General features: G+C 43.0%; 1 protein-coding gene across 9 annotated transcripts in view; it reads right to left on the bottom strand.

The window, feature by feature from the left end:
* Nucleotides 1–20,305, bottom strand: part of SFXN1 (sideroflexin 1) — a 50,945-nt gene that overhangs the window by 29,010 nt on the left and 1,630 nt on the right. For 2 of the 9 annotated variants that reach the window (XM_017864090.1, XM_017864095.1), the window contains exons 2-5: nucleotides 15,932–16,117; nucleotides 14,769–14,873; nucleotides 14,479–14,637; nucleotides 8,088–8,260 (exon numbers count right to left, since the gene is read on the bottom strand). In XM_017864090.1, the coding sequence (XP_017719579.1) occupies nucleotides 8,088–8,251 (164 nt within the window). In that variant the 5' untranslated portion in view covers nucleotides 8,252–8,260; nucleotides 14,479–14,637; nucleotides 14,769–14,873; nucleotides 15,932–16,117. Of the gene's footprint in view, nucleotides 1–8,087; nucleotides 8,261–14,478; nucleotides 14,638–14,768; nucleotides 14,874–15,931; nucleotides 16,118–17,365; nucleotides 17,472–20,305 lie in introns of those variants that run through there. The other 7 variants (XM_017864088.1, XM_017864089.1, XM_017864096.1 and 4 more) reach the window with 6 other exon arrangements.

The following is a 20,305-nucleotide window of genomic DNA, read 5'->3' as shown; positions in this document are numbered from 1 at the left end:
CAGTCTCAGAAGGAACGTGTTCATACTGTCACCATTAGGTCTGATGTTAGTGGTAGGGCTTTTGTAGTTGTATCTTCCCCTTCTATTCCTAGTTTGCTGACAGCTGTATCAGGAATGGATGTTGGATTTTGTCTGCTTTTTCTGCATCTATTGATATGGTAATATGGTTTTCTGTTTTAGTCTATTGATACAGTGATTTTTTTTTTTTTGATGTGGAGTCTCGCTCTGTCGCCCAGGCTGGAGTGCAGTGGCACAATCTCGGCTCACTGCAAGCTCCGCCTCCCGGGTTCACGCCATTCTCCTGCCTCAGCCTCCCGAGTAGCTGGGATGACAGGCGCCCGACACCACGCCCGGCTAATTTTTTTTGTATTTTTAGTAGAGATGGGGGTTTCACCGTGTTAGCCAGGATGGTCTTGATCTCCTGACCTTGTGATCCTCCCGCCTCGGCCTCCCAAAGTGCTGGGATTACAGGCGTGAGCCACTGTGCCCAACCTGATACAGTGATTTTTAAATGTTAAACCAATCTTGCATTCTTGTCATAACTCCACTTGAGTTCTGCTTATTTTGGTATTGCCCTTTCTGGGTAGATTTGTTAAATTCCGTTAAGAATTTCTGTGTCTATGTTTACCAGGGGTATTAGTCATTTTTCCTCTTATCCCCTTTCTGATTTTGCATCAGGGTATTTGTAGCTTCAGGAAATGCATGATGAAGTGTTTCTTGACTCTTCTGCTTTCTGCTGGAGTTTGTGGTTTGGTATCTTTTTTTTTTTTTTTTTTTTTTTTTTGAGACAGAGTCTCATTCTGTTGCCCAGGCTGGAGTGCAGCGGTGCCATCTCGGCTCACTGCAACCTCTGCCTCCTGGGTACAAGCAATTCTCCTGCCTCAGCCTCCGGAGTAGCTGGGATAACAGGCACGAGTCACCACACTTGGCTAATTTTTGTATTTTTAGTAGAGACGGAGTTTCACCATGTTGGCCAGGATGGTCTCGAACTCCTGGCCTCAGGTGATTCACCTGCCTCAACCTTCCAAAGTGCTGGGAAGGTTGGGATTACAGGAGTGAGCCACTGTGCCTGGCTGGTTTGATATTCTTCCTGTGAAAAAATTCTTTCTTTACCTGTGTAAAGCCATCTGGCCTTTGAGATTTTTGTGGGAAAGATTTTTGTTTTATTATCATCTTGCTGTTTGTTTTCTGTTTGTCTCTTCTCCTCCTCATTCCCTTTTTCCCCCTTTCCCTGCCTTCTTTTGGATTGAGTCAGTTTTGGTAATCTATATACTGTATTCATAGAATGTTATACATTTCACTAAGATTTTTAAAATCTCTAGCAAAAAAGCTATATAGTAGGCTTTATTTTTATATTCTATTTCTCTTTCAGGTGGCTTTCTTACTCCTTTTGTTATGTATTTTGAGTTTTTTTTGTTTCCTTTAGATTGGTTAGACTTACCAGAGGTTTATCCTTTTCTGGATTTCTCAAAGGACAATTTCTTACATTTATTTTTTAATCCTATTAATTAATTTCTGACTTTTAAAATTAACTCCTCTCTGTTTTGAAAAGCAGTGTATGTAGGCCAGGTGCAGTGGCTCATGCCTGTAATCCCAGCACTTTGGGAAGCTGAGGCGGGCAGATCACAAGGTCAGGAGATCGAGACCATCCTGGCTAACATGGTGAAACCCCATATCTACCAAAAAAATATATATATATACAAAAAATTAGCCAGGCGTAGTGGTGGGCACCTGTAGTCCCAGCTACTCGGGAGGCTGAGGCAGGAGAATGGCGTGAACTTGGGAGGCGGAGCTTGCAGTGAGCCAAGATCACGCCACTGCACTCTAGCCTGGGCGACTGAGTGAGACTCCGTCTCAAAAAAAAAAAAAAAAAAAAAGAAAAGCAGTGTATGTAGTAGTTAACAGTTAACAGCATGAACTCTGTGGTCAGATTATCTGGGTTTCAGTCCTGGCTCCACCGCCTACTGCAGCAGGATTCTGTGAATGCCTCCGTTTCTCAATCTGAAAAATGGAAATAACATTACCTGCCTTCCAAGGTTGTGAGGGTTAAATTAGTAAATGTGAAATGATTAAAGCAGTATCCAGCACTCAGGAAGTACCCTGCAGGGTTTGCTGTTTTCTTATTATTCTGTTCTCTAATTTCTTAGGCTGGATTCTCAGTTCATTCATTGTCGGCTTTTATTGTTTAATCACCGAGATATGTAAAGCTACAATCTTTCCCCGAGTACAATTTCTTAAGGTTTCTTATTAATTTTCTCAATGTTTTTACTTTGTAATTTTATTTCTTTTTGTTTTGATCAAAGAATTAAAAGAGCATAAAAATTCTAATGTGATTAGATGATCTATCAAAGATGATAAAAGGTATGTTAGAATTTCCTACTACAATTGTGGGTTGTTTTTTTTTTTTTGAGACAGAGTTTTGCTCTTGTTACCCGGGCTGGAGTGCAGTGGCGCGATCTCAGCTCACTACAACGTCTGCCTCCTGGGTTCAAGCAATTCTCCTGCCTCAGCCTCCCAAGTCGCTGGGATTCCAGGTGCCCGCCACCGCACCCGGCTAACATTTTGTGTTAGTACAGACAGGGTTTCACCATGTTGGCCAGGCTGGTCTCAAACTCCTAACCTGAGGTGATCTACCTGCCTCGGCCTCCCAAAGTGCTGGGATTACAGGCATGAGCCACTGCGCCCAGCCCTACGATTGTGTTTTAATCAAGTTCTACTTGTATTGCTAACCACCCTTTCTTTGTATATTTTGATGGAACACCACCGGCTCATGAATACTGTCTGTTCGGCATTCACTGTATCTTTATCAATTTCAAGATATTTGGATCTACTTGCCCAGAGTTGCGATTTCTTGCTTTTCATTTGCAATTACCTTTGTCCTGCTTTTTAATGTTAGCCATTTTTATTACTTCCTTTTCGGTTCATTTTAAAATAGCATTGTTGGTATCCCACTAGAACTGTATATTGGCAGTCATACTTAAAACATGCTATCCCTTTAACCCTAACTAGCCCTTGAGCTAATCTCCCCAGAAGGCTCATGGCTGATTTATCTCTTGAGGGGAGGTAAGAAACTCGATGAGTTATTTCTTAAATACTGATTCAACAACTGGCTTACCAATTAATAAATATAAAAGTATATAGGTGAGGCATGGTGGCTCATGTCTGTAATTCCAGCACTTAGGGAGGCCGAGGTGGGCAGATCACTTGAGTCCAGGAGTTCAAAACCAGCCTGGCCAACATGCTGAAACCCCATCTCTACTAAAAACATAAAAATTAGCCAGGCATGGTGGCAGGCGCGTGTATTTCCAGCTACTTGGGAGGCTGAGGCAGGAAGAATTGCTTGAACCCGGGAGGCAGAGGTTGCAGTGAGCTGGAGCACCACTGCACTCCATCCTGGGAGACAGAGCAAGACTCTATCTCAAAAAAAAAGAAGAGTATATATCAGCACAGAACCTAACAAATACCCCAAAGCTCATTTGGACCAGGCCTAGTCAATTTATCACCCAAACTTTAAGGGTCTATATGCTTTAAAAAGGTGAAGAGAAAAAAAAAGGGGAGACATTTAGGGATTCTTGGAAAAATGTATTGTAATTTCATAAGTACAATTACATCACGCAAGCGTTCGGTATTCTAAGTGGGGTGTCATGTCATCACTGAGCTTTTTAAGTGTTTCCACCCAATTTTAAAGTCTTTGATTTGATTTAAAAATGTTTTAATTTGTTGGTATGTTAGTAAATTATTAAGGCTTACAATTTTCTGTTCATGCATATTCTACAAACTTTAAAATAAAACATGTTAATGCATTTCTTGAATACAGTAAGGAGCAAAATCATGTATATTTTTGAGTTTTGTTCCTATTTGAGACAAGGTGTTTTAATTCTTCCATTTCCCTTTTGTTTTTTGACACTACAATCTAGGGCTTTAGATTCAGATACCTATTACTTTTTTTTTTTTTGAGACGGAGTCTTGCTCTGTTGCCCAGGCTGGAGTGCAGCAGAGCGATCTCGGCTCACTGCAACCCCCGCCTCCCAGGTTCAAGTGATTCTCCTGCCACAGCCTCCCAAGCTGGGATTACAGGTGCGCACCACCATGCCCAGTTATCTATTACAATTTTTTATAAAACACTTTTAAGGCCAGGCGCGGTAGCTCACGCCTGTAGCCCCACCACTTTGGGAGGCTGATGTGGGCGGATCACTTGAGGTTGGGAGTTTGAGACCAGCCTGACCAACATGGAGAAAGCCCGTCTCTACTAAAAATACAAAATTAGCCGGGTGTGGTGGCACATGCCTGTAATCCCAGCTACTCGGGAGGCTGAGGCAGAAGAATTGCTTGAACCCGGGAGGCAGAGGTTGTGGTGAGCTGAGATCGCGCCATTGCTCTCCGGCGTAGGCAACAAGAGAAAAACTCCGTCTCAAAAAAAACCAAACCAAACCAAAACAAAACAAAAAACCACTTTTAATTTCTTTTATTCTATATACACTCTTTCATACTAGAGGTACAACTGTTTCTATTTTAATGTGTTTCAACATTCATCACTTGTCTATTTATATGATGACTTTCTTATATTTCTCTTTTTTTATTGTAGTAAAAGATTCATAACATAAAATTTACCATTTTAACCCCCCTCCCCCTTTTTTTTCTTTTGAGACGAAGTCTCGCTCTGTTGCCCAGGCTGGATGGAGTGCAGTGGTGCAATCGCAACTCACTGCAACCTCCGCCTCACGGGTTCCAGCGATTCTCCTGCCTCAGCCTCCCGAATAGCTGGGATTATAGGTGTGCATCACCATGCTCAACTAATTTTTGTATTTTTAGTAGAGACGGGGTTTCACCATGTTGGTCAGGCTGGTCTCGAACACTTGACCTCAAGTGATCCTCCTGCCTTGGCCTCCCAAAGTGCTGGGATTACAGGTATGAGCCACCACTCCCAGCCATTTTAATCATTTTTAAGTATACAATTCTGTGGCATTAAGTACATTCACATTATTGTGTGGTCATCACCACTATCAAACCATCACATCTAGAACATTTTCATCTTCCCCAACTAAAACTATGTGCCCATTAAACACTAACTCCCCATTCCCTCTTCCCCCAGCTCCTGGCAACTTCCCCTTTACTTTCTGTCTCTGTGAATTTGACTACTCTAGGTATCTCATATAAGTGAAATCAGCAATATTTGTTCTTTTGTGACTAGCTTATTTGACTCATCATAATGTCTTCATGGATCAACCATGTAGTAGCATGCATCAGAATCTCCCTCCTTTTGAAGGCTGAATAATATTTCATGGTATGGGATTCTATTGTATGGCGGGACTACATTTGCTCATCCACTCTTCTGCTGATGCACACTTGGGTTGCTTCCAGCTTTTGGCTACCGTGAATACTGCTGCTATGTACATGGGTGTACAAGCATCTGTTCGAGTTCCTGCTTTCATTTCTTTCAGGTATATACCCAAAAGTGGGATTGCTGGGTCACATGGTGATTCATGTTTCACTGTTTGAGGAATCTCCTTATATTATGGCTTATTTTTTTAACTCTATTTTGTGTTATCTTTTGACCACCCAAGAAGGTTTTATGAAGAGTTTATGTTTGATGCACTTGCATATTTTACATATTTTCTTTTTCTTTTTTTTTTTTGAGATGGAGTTTCGTGCTTGTTGCCCAGGCTGGAGTGCAGTGGCATGATCTTGGCTCACTGCAACCTCTGCCTCCTGGGTTCAAGTGATTCTCTTGCCTCTGCCACTCGAGTAGCTGGGATTACAGACATGTACCACGATGCCCAGCTAATTTTTTTTACTTTTCTTAGTAGAGACGGGATTTTACCACGTTGGCCAGGCTGGTCTCGAATTCCTGACCTCAGGCGATCCACCCACCTTGGCCTCCCAAAGTGCTGGGATTACAGGCATGAGTCACTGTGCCTGGCCGCACTTGCATATTTTCTGTTGCTGTTGGAAATAGACGATCTGCTCTAAAATTCCCAAGTGACAATTCCTTCTCTTGAGAACTTTGCACACACTGCTTACTATCTTCTGGCATTCAGTATAAAGATGAAAAGATTGAGCCCTTTCTGACATGTTCCTTTTTAATAGCTTTTTTTGTTTTGTTTCCCTGTTCTTGGATTCTTTTGGAAGTTTTAAAAGTTTATAGAAAAAACAAAAGGGAAAAAATTGCCATGTGTGGGTATCTCTGCTTGAAATAGGGCATATCTCTTTAATTAGAGAAATGGTTTTCCTCACCTGAGGAAAATTCCATTTTACTTTCTGTTGCTATGAAATACATTTAATATTGCTTATTTGCAATTTTTCTAGTTTCTCTTTTAGGAGCACCAATTAATTTCATCTTCAGTCTCTACTCTCTTTTCCTCTTATAAAGTCTTTTTCATACCTTTCTTTTCCATCCATATCAGGGACTGGCAAACACCAGTCCATGGCCTGGCCTGTTTCTCTCTGTCTGTGAACTCAGAGTAGCTTTTACGTTTTTAGCGGGTTGTAAAAACAAACAAGAATATGTGACAAAGAATGCGTGGCCTGTAAAGCCTAAAATACTTTTCGTCTGGCCCTTTACGGAAAGTTTGCCGACCTCTGGTCTTCACCCAGGAAGCTTCTCAGGTTCATTCTCTCCATCAGTAATTCTACTTTTTCTTTTCTTTTCTTTTGTTTTTGAGACAGAGTCTCGCTCTGTCGCCCAGGCTGGAGTGCAGTGGCGCGATCTTGGCTCACTGCAAGCTCCGCCTCCTGGATTCACACCATTCTCCTGCCTCTGCCTCCTGAGTAGCTGGGACTACAGGTGCCCACCACGACACCCGGCTAATTTTTTTGTATTTTTAGTAGAGCCAGATGGTCTCAATCTCCTGACCTTGTGATCTGCCCGCCTAGGCCTCCCAAAGTGCTGGGATTACAGGCGTGAGGCACCATGCCAGGCCGGTAATTCTTTTTCTTACTGTGTGATTTCTGATGTTGGTTCTTTACCATTGCCTCCAGTAAACCTTTCAATTTCGATCACATTTTTAGGTTCTTGGCAATGTTCCTTATGCCATCTTCTTTTCAACCACATAGTTGTCTTTTCATCTCAACCTCTCTGCTTTCTATGGCTTTTGCCTGTCTTCACTATTTTCTCATAAGGCTCCAGGATGTTCTGCTGTTTGTGTATCTGCTGTTTGTGTATTCCCTCTTTACGCACATTGGCACATGGCAGTACTTGGCCAGACTCAGTGTTTATTGACTGTCGTTGGTTCTCTCTCTACCTAGATGATGGTTAAGGACCTGCTTCTGATGTATCACTTCTGGGCACGTTCAGGCACAAAGCTTCTCACAATCCAATCCCCAGCTTTGGACTGACTTTCCCCTAGCGCAGGAGTCAGCAAACTACTGGTCGTGGCCTGTGTGCCCTGCTAGGTAAGAGTGGTTTTTACATTTTTTTTAAAGGATTGTTAAATAAAAATTTAAGAGAAATATGTGACAGTGACCCACAAAGCCTGAAATAGTTCCTATGTGATCTTTTACAGAAAAAGTGGCCAACTGCTGCCTTGGAATATCTCTACACTGGTAGCATCTTCTCTTCCCTCCTGTTTGCTTCTCTCAGCTGATGGCGTGCATCCCACATCTGCAATCCCTGTAGGCATTGCCAGCAGCACCCTTGCCATCTGAGCTCCTACCTACAGGATTTTACTTACTGGGCCTATAATTCAGAAGGAACCAAACTACCCCTGATTCTTGGCAATTTGTTTTTGCATAATGCTGTTTCTGTCCAGAGACAGAAAAATGCATGGAGGGGTTGTGGATGTCATAGCGGAGGTGGTGGTGCTATTGGAGAACAGAAGGCAAGCTGCCAGGAAAAAGGGATTTGTATCCACAACAAAGAGGAGTGACTCTCATTGTCAGGTTAATATGAACCCTAGATATTTGTGTTAAGGGTGAGCAATGAGGGATACAACAAGTCTTTTTACTCTTCCTTTTTTTTTTTTTGGTCAAAAGAATTCCATTGCAAAAAAAAAAAAAAGTTGTAAAATCACTAAGTGAAGGTTTAAAGATAACAGCCTAACATGATGATCTATTTATACATTAAACCAAAAAACAATAATTAATGTTACCTGTAATCATGTACTATTTTTCTTGCACTCTCTAGTTGTTCGTTTGTTAACAGAATGTTCCTGGGGTCAGTTACAGTGAAGAAATGATTGGCTCGTCCAATGAAAGTGCTTTGATCCCATCGAGGTTCCTTGATGTTAATGTTTGGTGGCAGTTCTCCAGACATGGTCCCGGACTGCAAAGAGTCAAAAAGGCAAGTTCATGTAAGGCTTACAATGTCACTACATATTTAGAAACTTTATAGTCACTTTTAATTTTCAAGTAAAGGTTTACGTACTCTTCCTATTTATAAAGATAATTTTGCTATAAATGGCAAAAAGGCCATCTAAATTCAAAGCTAACTTTGTCTATAAATCTCAAGTGATTTTAACTAAATTTCAATAGTTTCCTACATATTTCTCTTTATAAGTACATAGTATTTTAATATTTACTTATTGAATACCTAGAATTACTCTGCAGAAAATAAAGGTAAGAAAAGTTTTAGGATAGGTGCAGCGGCTCACACCTATGTTCCCAGCACTTTGGGAGGTCGAGCAGGGAAGATCCCTTGAGCCCAGGAGTTTGAGACCAGCCTGGACAATAAAGCAAGACCCCATCTCTACAAAAAATTTTAAAAAACTATCCAGGCATGGTGGTGCATGCCTATAGTTCCAGCTACTCAGGAGGCTGAGGTGGCAGTGGGGTGTGAGGATTGCTCGAGCCCAAGAGTTGGAGGCTGTAGTGAGCTGTCATCATGCCACTCCACCCCAGCCTGGGTGACAAAGCAAGACCATGTCTCTAAAAAAAAAAAAAAAAAAGTTTAAAATAATAACAGTAACAAGGCCTGAAGTTTGAACCCATTTTTCTGAGTGAAACAACCAACGTCAAACTACTAAAGTTGCTTAAAGCCTACTAAAGTTGTTATTCCTACTAGGAGAGATGACTAATGATTTTAAAAGGTTTAAATGCTAAAATTGCACAACTAAAAAAGATGCAGATTCATTCAGCCTTGTTTAGCACATAAACCACCAATCAAAATTAAAATTATGTTCTTCAAGCTACCAGGAACATAGTGGGAAAAACACATTTGCACAGCCCCATGAATAGGAATAACTCTGTAGCATATAATTATCCTCATAAAATTTTTATTTTCTGGCTAAAGAGCATTACTTTTTTTCCAAAAGTAATTAATTTCTTTCTCTGAGTAATACATGTTTATTTTAGAACTGCCTTGTACTGTTGTAATAGATGCTTACTGCGGTATTCCGAAAAACACAAGCTTATTATAGAAAATAAAGAATAAAGAAACAAAATCTCCCATAGTCCAGGCACTCTGAAATCATCGTTAATGTTTTGGTACCTTTCCTTATAGATAATTTCTATACATGTTATTATACAATTAAAAAAATAGTTGATATCACACTGATGCTATTTTAAATCCCGGATTTTTTTTTTTTTTTTTTTTTGAGACGGAGTCTGGGCTCTGCGCCCAGGCTAGAGTGCAGTGGCCGATTCAGCCTCACTGCCCAAGCTCCGCCTCCGGGTTTCACGGCCATATCTCCTTGCCTCAGTTCCTCCCGAGTAGCTGGGACTTACAGGACGCCCGGCCCACCATCGCCCCAGGCTAGTTTTTGTATTATTTTAGTAGAGTACGGAGGTGTCACCGGGTTAGCCTAGGTCATGGTCTTGCATCTCCTGACCTTGTGATCCGACCTGTCTCGCCACTCCCTAAAGTTCGTAGGAGATTACAGGCTTGACCACCAGCCCCTCCGGCCAAGATCCCGATTTTTTTGCACTTATTTCATGAGCACCATTGTGGCTGCTGTTCATTTTGGATATATAACTACACCTTTAATGTTTAAGTGGTTTTGGTTTTTCAGCATGACATATAATTGCTTATCCCTGTCTATGCATCTTTGTCCTTACAGCTAGTGATTTCCTCAGACTAGCTCTCTCTGCGTGATATTAGTAGTCCAAAGGATTTTAACGACTATGAAGGTTTCAAACCATGGCTTACTTATACCTGCCTCCCTTCCCTACATTTCTAATACCAGTTTTAATTTTAATTCACTTTTCGGGTCACTTTTCCTTAAGTTACTTTCTTAGTGCTTTACAGGTTCGGAGGTATATTAAGATGTCAGATGCAAATGCTGGGCATTCCTGTAAGGCATATTTTCTCAAAATCTCCAATTAACACATATCACGGACTACAGGATCAAAACTGAGCATGTGAGGTCCGCGGATGTGAGGAGTCTAGTGTATGGAAAACAGTAGGGCGGTGAGAGTGAGAAGGTAAGAATCAGTCCTGCTATTCCTAGAGCAGGCTGGGGTAACAAACACAGAGAAGGCCAGCTACAAAGCTAATGGGAAGCCTATTTTCCCCAAGGTCAGAATGCAGCTATGTGGTGTCATAATAGTTCTCTTTTTTTGTGACCACTGCTTTCTTATCTCACGGAGAAATCTTGTTATCTATCATCACAGAGGGTCAGAAACTTTGCTACTTGAAATCCTAACGCACAGAATGAAACATCCCACTCTTGACACAGAAAGCTGGCCCGGATTTACAGCCCAGGTGCAGACTTTCAGATTAGGAAACTTTTGGACACAACGCTGCAAGTCCATCTTAACTTTGTAGCTTCTAAGGAAACAGGGATGTGGTATTGATAGTGAGACTTACAGTTAAAAGGGAAGAGAGAATACTTTGTATTCAATTTTCTGAGAAAAATCTGTATCAGATCTCCACTGGGAACATCACAGTCCACCTGGGCCTAAGTGCAGGCACAGGAGGGTAGAGAAGGGTGCGGGGAAGGAAATGGCTCATGGCCTCATGTACAGCCACAGCCTGGTGCCCATCAGCATGAGGTCCACATGATGCAGGCTGAATCCCATGCCCAGCCTTGTGCTGGACCTCCTGGATCAGAATCTCTAGGAGGATAACATTTGTCTGTTTAAAAAGCTCTCCAGATGATTTTGATGTGTTCCACTGGTTCAGAACCATCGATCTGCACCAGCAGCTTCGCAGGAATAAACAGTTCCCCGGGGAGGGGAGTTGAATGTGTTGTGCAGTGTCTTCCTTCTTGCTACCACCATCATGGGGATACAAGAAATGTATGTCATTGTATGCAGACATGACTACATTTTGAATTAGAATATATCAAGTGTATTACAAAAAGCAGAGTCCAGTTCATATTCTGAAAAGCAGCACTTTTCAGACTTGTCTACAGAGGCTTGGGCTCTGCTGAGGCATCTTAGCAACCTGTAGGGCGTGCAGGGGAATTCAAGCAGGTGGGTTCACATGCTGGCCCCTATCCATGAGCCACATTTTGAAGCTACAATTACGTGTATTACACAGCATTTGTTTCTAGCCTTAGAGGTCATCAAATAAATGCCATACGCAATCATACAACTGAATAAGACAGAAAATCTGGCCTAATTTCTTTCCCTTTCTGAATGAGCCAATAAAAGACATAATTCCTACTCTCAAGTAGACCATAGTTTAAATGCATAACAGAATAAATACTTAGGAGAAAAAAAATCTGCTAGCTTTGTTTTTTCTATAAGGCCTAAAAAAATGCTGCTATCTTTAATATCTATTTATTGAGCACCTACTACATGACAGACTCTTGGGCTGTATCAGGGAACAAAGAAGACAAAAATTCCTGCCCTATTGGAGCTGACGCTGGGATGGCAGAGGTGAAAGGAAAACAGGCAATAAACAAAAAACACAAAAGATAAGTAAACTATTCATTATATTAGAAGACAGTAAATGGTTTGGGGAAAACAAACAAACAAACAAACCCCAGAATAGGATAAGAAGGATCATGAGCAGCGCTTGCATTTTTAAATAAGGTAGTCAGGGCATGTCTCATTGAGAAAGTAATACTGCAGCAAGACCAGAGGACAGTGAAGAATGGAATCGTGTGGATATCTAGGTGAAGAGCATTCCAGGCAGAGGGAAAAGGTATTGCCAAGGCCTTAAGGCAAAAATACATCTGGTGACTTCAGAGAACAGCAAGAAGGCATGGGCTGGAGTGGAGTGAGGAAGCAGGAGATGGGAGATGAGCAGGTAAGAGATGTAATGGCTTAGGTTGGAGTCAGATGATGTAGGTCGTGTAGCCTCTGTAAGGCCTTTGCATTTCACTCTGCAAAAAATGGGAGTCATCGGAAGGTTCTGATCAGAGGACTGAAATGAACAGACTCACAATTTGAAAGGATCTCTCTGGCTGCTGTGTGGAGAACAGACAACGGGGAGATAAGAGTGGACACAGGAGGAGCAGCTGCAAGGTTCCTGCAGAGATCCAGACAGAGCCGGGGGGCAGCACAGGTGGCAAGAGGTACTGGAATCCTTGGTATTTCTTCAACTGAAATGAAAACTTCAATGAAATTGGTGCCAGCAGGATTTCTTGACACCTTAGACGTGGGATGTGAGAGAAAGAAAAAGCAAGGTTCCTAAGGTATTTGGTTGGAAAAACTGGAGGAGGAGAGGGCCAATGGAGAAGACAGGAAGTTCAGATTTGTCCGGAGTAAGTCTGAGGCACCTAGGAGGCATCAAGTGGCGATGTCCAGTGGGCAACAGAATGAGCAGGTCTAGGTTCAGGGGAGAAGTCTAATCTGGAGATTATCCGTGGGAGTTGTCAGACAGAGATTATATTTAAAGTCATGAGATGTGATGAGATCACCAGTGAAGTGAAGGTAAATAGAGAAGAGATCCAAGGACTCTGGTGTGAAGAGGTCAGAAAGCACCGAAGGCGTGCAAAGTGGGCTGGGAAGTGACTGGTGGGTGGCAAACCAGGAGAGAGTGGCATCCTGGAAGATGAGAGGTAAATCTATTGGTAGCCTGACTGGCCAAAAGGAAGACACCTTGGTAGCCCGTCACTTCCATTTTTGGATAGTGAAGGGGGAGGAGGTGGATTTAACAGCAATGATGGTGGTAGCAAGACGGAACAACACATTAAACCTCCTCTCCTCAGGAAACTGTTTATTCCTGCAAAGTTGCTGGTGCAGATTGATGGTTCTGAACCAATGGAACACATCAAAATCACCTGGAGAGCTTCTTATAAACACAAATACTATCCTCCTTCTAGAGGTTCTGATCCAGCAGGTTCAACATGAGGCTGGGCGTGGGATTCAGCATGTGCTCTGGGTGTGGACCTCATGCTGGACGGACCCCAGGCTGTGGCTGTACATGAGGCTGGGAGCCATTTCCTTCCCTGCACTGTTCTCTACCCTCCGGTGCCTGCCCTCGGGCCTAGGTCATCTGTGATGTTTCCTAGTGGAGATCTGATAGGGGTTGTTCTCAGAAAACTGAATACCAAGTAATCTCTTCTTCCTTTTAACTATAATTCTCACTGTCAGTATTTTTCCTTTACGCTTAACATAAATAATGAAAACAAAAATTAATATGTAGCCTTTATATAATTCTAGTTCCTAATAACTATCTCTAATTTGTTAAATATAAGGACAACCTTTAGGGCAAGTTGCTGCCATCATGGTCTTATTTTAGAATTGGTTACTATATTATTTATTTATTTTTCTTGAGACAGGGTCTTCTCTCTCACCCAGGCTGGAGTGCAGTGGTACAATCACAGCTCACTGCAGCCTTGATGTCCTGGGCTCAGGTGATCCTCCCGCCTCAGCCTCCCCAGTAGCTGGGACCACAGGCATCTGCCACCATGTCCAGCTAGTTTTTGTATTCTTAAAATTTGTATACCGTTTGTAGAGCCAGGGTTTCACTGTATTGCCCAGGCTGGTGTCGAACTGCTAGGCTCGTGATCTGCCCGCCCTGGCTTCCCAAAATGCTGGGATTACAGGTGTGAGTCACTGCACCCAGCCAAAAATATGGTTACTCTATAAAATTTAAGTATTATCATGTATAAGAGCTGGATAGTCTTAAAAATGATTTCTCCAATGTGCTTATTATGTGGAAGCTGAGGTCCAGTGGGGAAATAACTTGCCCAGGTTGCATGGCAGATGCTGGTGGCAGAACCAAGTCTGGGAGAGCTCAAAGAAGGACCAGCCTCCAGGGCACTGGCCAGCTTTCCACTCACCACTCTCTTCTGGCCATTTTTCTTGAAGTATGACACCAATTAATGTCTGCAGAGAAATGGTATCTTGGAGACCCCTCCCTTTTTTCCTTTAAATAAAAACTTGACCTTCACACTACGAAGTTCTATACTACAATAACCTTAAGGTTACTCTACAGTACAAGTGATCAAGAATGCTGTGGAGGCCTCACAAAAAATGTCTTCCTTAGAAGGCAAGGAAAAAGGAGAGAGATGGAGAGGGGAACCCTAACATCTTAAGAATTTCCATTACATACAAGGAATTGGGCTAGATGCTGGCCTAAGCTTGCAACATTAGAGAATATTCTATCTAGAACTTCTCACCACAGTGTGATTCAGACATCCTACGCACATTTTGCAGACGGAAGAATCAAGATTCTGGGATATCACTCAAAGCCACCGCATCTTTCCAGCAAGGGAAGAAGCAGGAGTGCTTGACTCCAACTGCTTATCTGCAGACTCCAGTCAAACCCACCGAAATCCCGGCAGTGGAAGCGTCTACCGCATGTACCTGTGATGGGCAGAATAATGGCCACCAAAGATGTCTCATTCTAATCCCCGGAAGCTGTGAGAAGGTCTAATAAAAAATGCTGCTATCTTTAATATCTATTTATTGAACATCTACTACTATGAACATGTTACCTTACATGGTGCAGGGACTTTGCTGATATGATTAAATTAAGGATCTTGAGAGATGCGGAGACGATCCTGGATTATTTGGTGGGCCCAATATCATCACAAGGGTCCCTATAAGAGAAAGAAGGAGGCAGAAGAGGCAGAGGCAAAGAAACAGATGTAGAAACAAGCAGAGGTTGGAGTGATGCTGGGCTGTGAGCTGCACCCCCTAATAGCTGGAAAGGGCAGGGAAAGGGGCTCTGCCCTAGAGCTTCCAGAAGGAAGGTCCACTTGTTCTAGACTTCTGACCTCCAGAACTCTAAGATAATATATCTGTGTTGTTTTAAGCTACTTAAATATGTAGTAATTTGTTATAACAGCAATAGGAAATGAATACAACACTGTTTCCTCTACTTAAAAAGGATTTCAAGTTGTACTATAGTGGCATAAGAACTACCAACTGGATTTGATGATCTGTGTTCCTCTGCCTCCAGAAGTTAAAAAAACCCAAAAAACATGCTGCAGACTAATCAGGAATTCTCACAAAAACAGCTGATCTCAGATCAGATAACATTTTATTATTAACCGTGATGCCGTGTTTCAATTAGACAAGACTTCTTTCACGCATGAACTTACTTCCACCTTCAAGCACAGGAGTAGCTTGCACCCCAGATAAATTGATCCATGTTTAAAAAACAGGAGTCCCACTTAAAAAAAAACCAAAAACAAACACCAAAACTTATTTCCTATTCACATTAAAGTCAACAGCACTGAGCGTGGTGGCGCGTGCCTGTAATCCCAGTGACTTGGGAGACGGAGGTGGAAGGACTGCTTGGACCTAGGAGGTTGGAGACCAAACTGGGCAACATAGTAAAACCCCTCTCTAAAAATCAATGGGGCCCACCAAGCATGCTGACATGGAGCACTCCTTATTGCATGGGGCCTGGGCTGGGGAGGGTGTGCTAGGCGCGCCCTGGGCTGGCTCCGCTTTGTGCCTGGAGTCTATTCAGGGAGCGAGATGCTGGTATCCCTAAGGCCATGGCCACCATGTGAGGATCCCCAGGGTGCACCCCATTCCCCTCGCCGGGATCAGGGCTGGCCAGGCGACTTGGTTGGTCCGTAGCATTCCAGTGCATACCTGCGGGCCCCGGGCAAGGCAGAGATGCACTGAGGGCATGTGCTTCACACACCTGGTATTGACAGGTCAGCAGGGCTGGGTGGTGGGGCAGGGCTGCCACGGGCACTGTTGTGGGGAGGGAACGAGGTCCTGGGGTGGGGGTGATGGTGCAGGAATGGCCTTCGTTTTTCCGTGGTCTGGTTTATGCAGCCATCCATCTGGCAAATTATGGCCCCTAGGCTTGCCTGAAAGGTTGAAACTGGGTAAAGATCAGACATCTTGTTACAGAGGTGTCTTGAACATCACTCACAGTCTTTCATGACCTAGGATAGGGGCAGTGCTAGGACAGAGGCTTCTCGACTCTGGATTTCTGCAGACTGTGCTGGAGGAAGTCATACTGCACAGCCTTGCGTTGACACTGGGAACAGTGTGAATAATCATGAAACCACAGAGGCTTCGAAAGAAAGTTTTGGAGAATAAGATATTTGCATTCCCATTGCAGATGCGGCAAGGATCATGAAGAATGTCCCTCAGAGGGCCAGACGGCACAGGATGCCAAAGAATGTGTTCCAGAGTGTGTGGGTTCATCACCTTCATGGCACCTGAAGCAAGTGAGAGATGCCAGGGAGAGTGAGGAGACAGTCAGTGGGGAGGGTGCTCTCTCTGCCCTGTCCACCTGAGGCTTTGAGAGTTATGCAGAAGCGCTGGGGCGGTGCCTTCAGGCACTCAGAGAGGCTAGGAGACAGGTGAGCAGGCCCCAGCCCACCACAGACACAGAGGGGCCCAGGGAAGCTGTAGAAGAGACGCTTACTGAGCAGTTACTCGCTGGCTTCAGGACTGCAGAAAGGCAGCAGCAAAATGTTATGGTTTACACAGCGGCACACTGGCAGGTTTCTCATGTCCAGCAAGCTCAGTTTTCATGAGCTGAAGAAATGATGCAATGGGGTGTGGAGGGAAGAGAAAGGGCCTAGGACAGATGTGCTAGAAGGAAATGATTGGTGACAGATGGTCTCTGTGTATTGCAATAGCTGTAATGTGGCTTCCTGGTGCTTGGCCAATTGAGGTGTTAATTCTACGAATCTTTTTCATGAATGATTTTAAAGAAATATTTGGATTTTAATAGTATTAAGAAATTTTGGTGGGGTATGAGAAAAAAGTGGGACTTAAAAAATTCTGTGGTTGGCTGATGCCACTTACGCTAAGAAGAAAAATGACTTTAAGGTTTGATCACATAAAGACATTCTCACAATGATGTTGGCTATCTGGAACTGTTAACAATTATGACATGATACTGCATTTAAATGAACAGATTATTTTACAGATGATATATGTTTAAAAATTATTTCACCCTTTAAAAGGGACAGAAATAATCTCATAGAGAAATTAAAAACTGTTTAAATTCAATCTCTTAACTAAGGTTTTGAGTAAATATAGTTTCATGGAGCCTCATCCCAATAGATTTCTGAAAGTCTTTTTATTTATTCATTCACAAACAAAATTAACTTACGCCTTCTGTATCCACTGAAGGCCTCTTATGTAGTCAACACTGGCTTGGTCCTGGGTTTAGAAAGACCCAACACACAGCTGTTTTTTTCTGGCTGGTCCCTGCTGATGGAGGCCCCCTGCCCTGTGGCGTAATCTCCCTGATAACCTATGGAATGAGAACTGGACTTAAGCAAATACAATCTAGATTTCAGTCCTGATTCTGTTATTTCCTTTCTAGACATGTGACTGGGTGAATTACTTTACATCTCCGAGCCTCAATTTTGTCATCTATAAAACACAGGTAAGAGTTGGCTCATAGAGTTGGTAGGATTAGCAAACTGAAGAGTTTAAGAGTCCTTTATTAATCTTTATTAAGGTGCCAAACAAAAGTGCAATCATTATTAATAAGCTGGCTTTCCACGAGTGGAAGCTCCTGTCCTTACTGGCCACAGTCCTGTGCATAAATGCCGCTCCTGGTGCCAGGAATGGCTGCCTGAACTTCCGGAAGATGATCAGAAACATGTAAGAAAAAGAATTTATCTCCAAGATAAACTTAATTTCAAATTTTTAGCTGCATGCTAAGAAAATGCTTAACTACTCGAGAAAAAAGAATTTTCTAAAATATTGTAGAAAACAAGTTAGCAGGGAATGTGCTTTATCAGGAATTAGTAATAAAGACCTTTAATCTTGGCTAAAGATTAACAATGATAACTACGTTATTAAGCTGGAAGCCTGTTGGTTAAAACTACTGTATTTTGAGAGTTATGACAGGGTATGATTACCCAGTTTGTTTAGGTAGGGCCAGGCAGGTGTGAGACAGCTCATCAATCACTCCTGTCCACTGTCCAGGGGACATGACGGAGCACCCAGACACTAAGCTTTCCATGCATTGTTAGATTGCTAAATCTTTATGACAGCCCTCCAAGTTATCTTCCCCTGTTTTCTAGAGCCACTCAGAGAAATTTAGTGCCATGCCCAAGATGACACAGCCTTCACAGTTCTGTCTGACTTTGAAACTCAATTCTGAGTCTTTGGAGGCCAGAGAACATGTGTCTGACAAGGACAATCACACTAACTCAAGGAGCCTAAAAAGCAAATTCCCTGATTTCTGTCTGGGCTGGTCATCTGCATACAGTATCCCTTTCTTATGGGCGTGGTCACACAGGAGATCGAATTATAGATCAGAGAGTTGAATTCTGTGCAAAGCATTAGATTCATTCCAAGGGTATTTCCATTCAGCAATGGATTTGTGTTGCATATGCTTCCCTATTCCAGGATAGCTCTGCATGGAGATGTGGGGCCTACCTAGAATCAGGAATACACGGAAAATCAAGGCCTCCTGCCCTTCCCACTGCCATGTCCTCCCCTCCCATGCAGATCCCACTATTCTATTAACTTTAAAACACCCATGTACTGGGCGCAGTGGTTCACGCCTATAATCCCAGCACCTTGGGAGGCTGAGGCAAGTGGATCATGAGGTCAGGAGATCAAGACCATCTTGGCTAACATGGTGAAACCCCGTCTCTACTAAAAATACAAAAAAATTAGCCAGCCATAGTGGTGGGCCCCTGTAATACCAGCTACTCTGGAGGCTGAGGCAGGAGAATCACTTAAACCCAGGAGGCAGAGGTTGCAGTGAGCCGAGATCGCACCACCGCACTCCAGCCTGGGCAACAGAGCGAGGCTCCGTCTCAAAAAACAAACAAACAAACAACAACAAAAACACCAAAAACACTGATGTAACATTACAACCACTGCTCATATTCCGGTCCTCAAGATCAACTATGGGTGTGGATTTCTTAAGCAGTATCTTAGGATGGGTGATGCTATTACCAGTTAAAACAAATTCTATTGATTTCTATTTGAGATGGTGGTATCAGCTTGCAAAAAAATGACAAACACTACCCAACTGTAATATTTTAAACATATTTGGATGAAGTTTTACCATCCATTTTTAAGAATCAACTCAGGGATGCCATATACCAAAGTCTATAAAACTACTTTACAAATTAACAGCTGCTAAAGAAAAACTTAGTAACTTTGAACTTTGTGTAATTAAGTGCAGGTTTGATACATGGTCTAACTTAATGATTTTCACTTTCTGGACAACAGCCCTTTGTTCCCCCCTTTTAAAACAATGGATTCACTACTTCTGATTTCTTACCTTTAACCACAAAGGAAAAATTGGTCACACTCATGTTTCTACTCTAACCGAATGCAGCTCACCACTGCTACACAACAGGATACAGATGCCTGACTTCAGTGTAAGGCTTCCAGAACAACAAAGTTCGATGACGGGTCTGCTCTTACGGCCTTTGTGCCCTGGCTGTCCTCTCAGCTTTCTTTGCAGAAAGTGAGGAGCAGGAAGGGATATCCCTGCCAGTCGGTGCCTTTCTGTAGCCATCCCCATGGGATTTCATAAAACTTTTACAGAAAATTAAGAACATGCTAAACATTTCACTGATCCTGAATTATGACACTCCTTGCCACATAGGTTTCTCTCTGACAACTGTAACCACAGATATCATCCCTCTTCTGAACATCCATGTGGCCTGAAAGCCTCAATCTAACCTTTGAACAGGTACTGAGCTGAGATGGGAGCTGATAGCTCCTTACTGCCAAACACTGTATTTTTTTTTTTTTTTTTTTTTGAGCCCGAGTCTTGCTCTGTCGCCCAGGCTGGAGTGCAGTGGTGCGATCTCGGCTCGCCGCAAGCTCTGCCTACCGGGTTCATGCCAGTCTCCTGCCTCAGTCTCCCGGGTCCTGGGTCTACAGGCGCCCGCCACCACGCCTGGCTAATTTTTTATATTTTTAGTAGAGACGGGGTTTCACCGTGTTAGCCAGGATGGTCTCCATCTCCTAACCTCGTGATCCACCAGCCTCAGCCTCCCAAAGCGCTGGGATTACAGGCGTGAGCCACCGCGCCTGGCCCAAACGCTGTATTTTTGAAAGTGAGACACCT

Source organism: Rhinopithecus bieti, unplaced genomic scaffold (genome assembly GCF_001698545.2).
Source record: "Rhinopithecus bieti isolate Rb0 unplaced genomic scaffold, ASM169854v2 scaffold_74563, whole genome shotgun sequence".
Taxonomy (NCBI): Eukaryota; Metazoa; Chordata; class Mammalia; order Primates; family Cercopithecidae; genus Rhinopithecus; species Rhinopithecus bieti.
The sequence above is the reverse complement of the archived record's forward strand: the minus strand, read 5'-3'. Positions and strand labels throughout refer to the sequence as shown.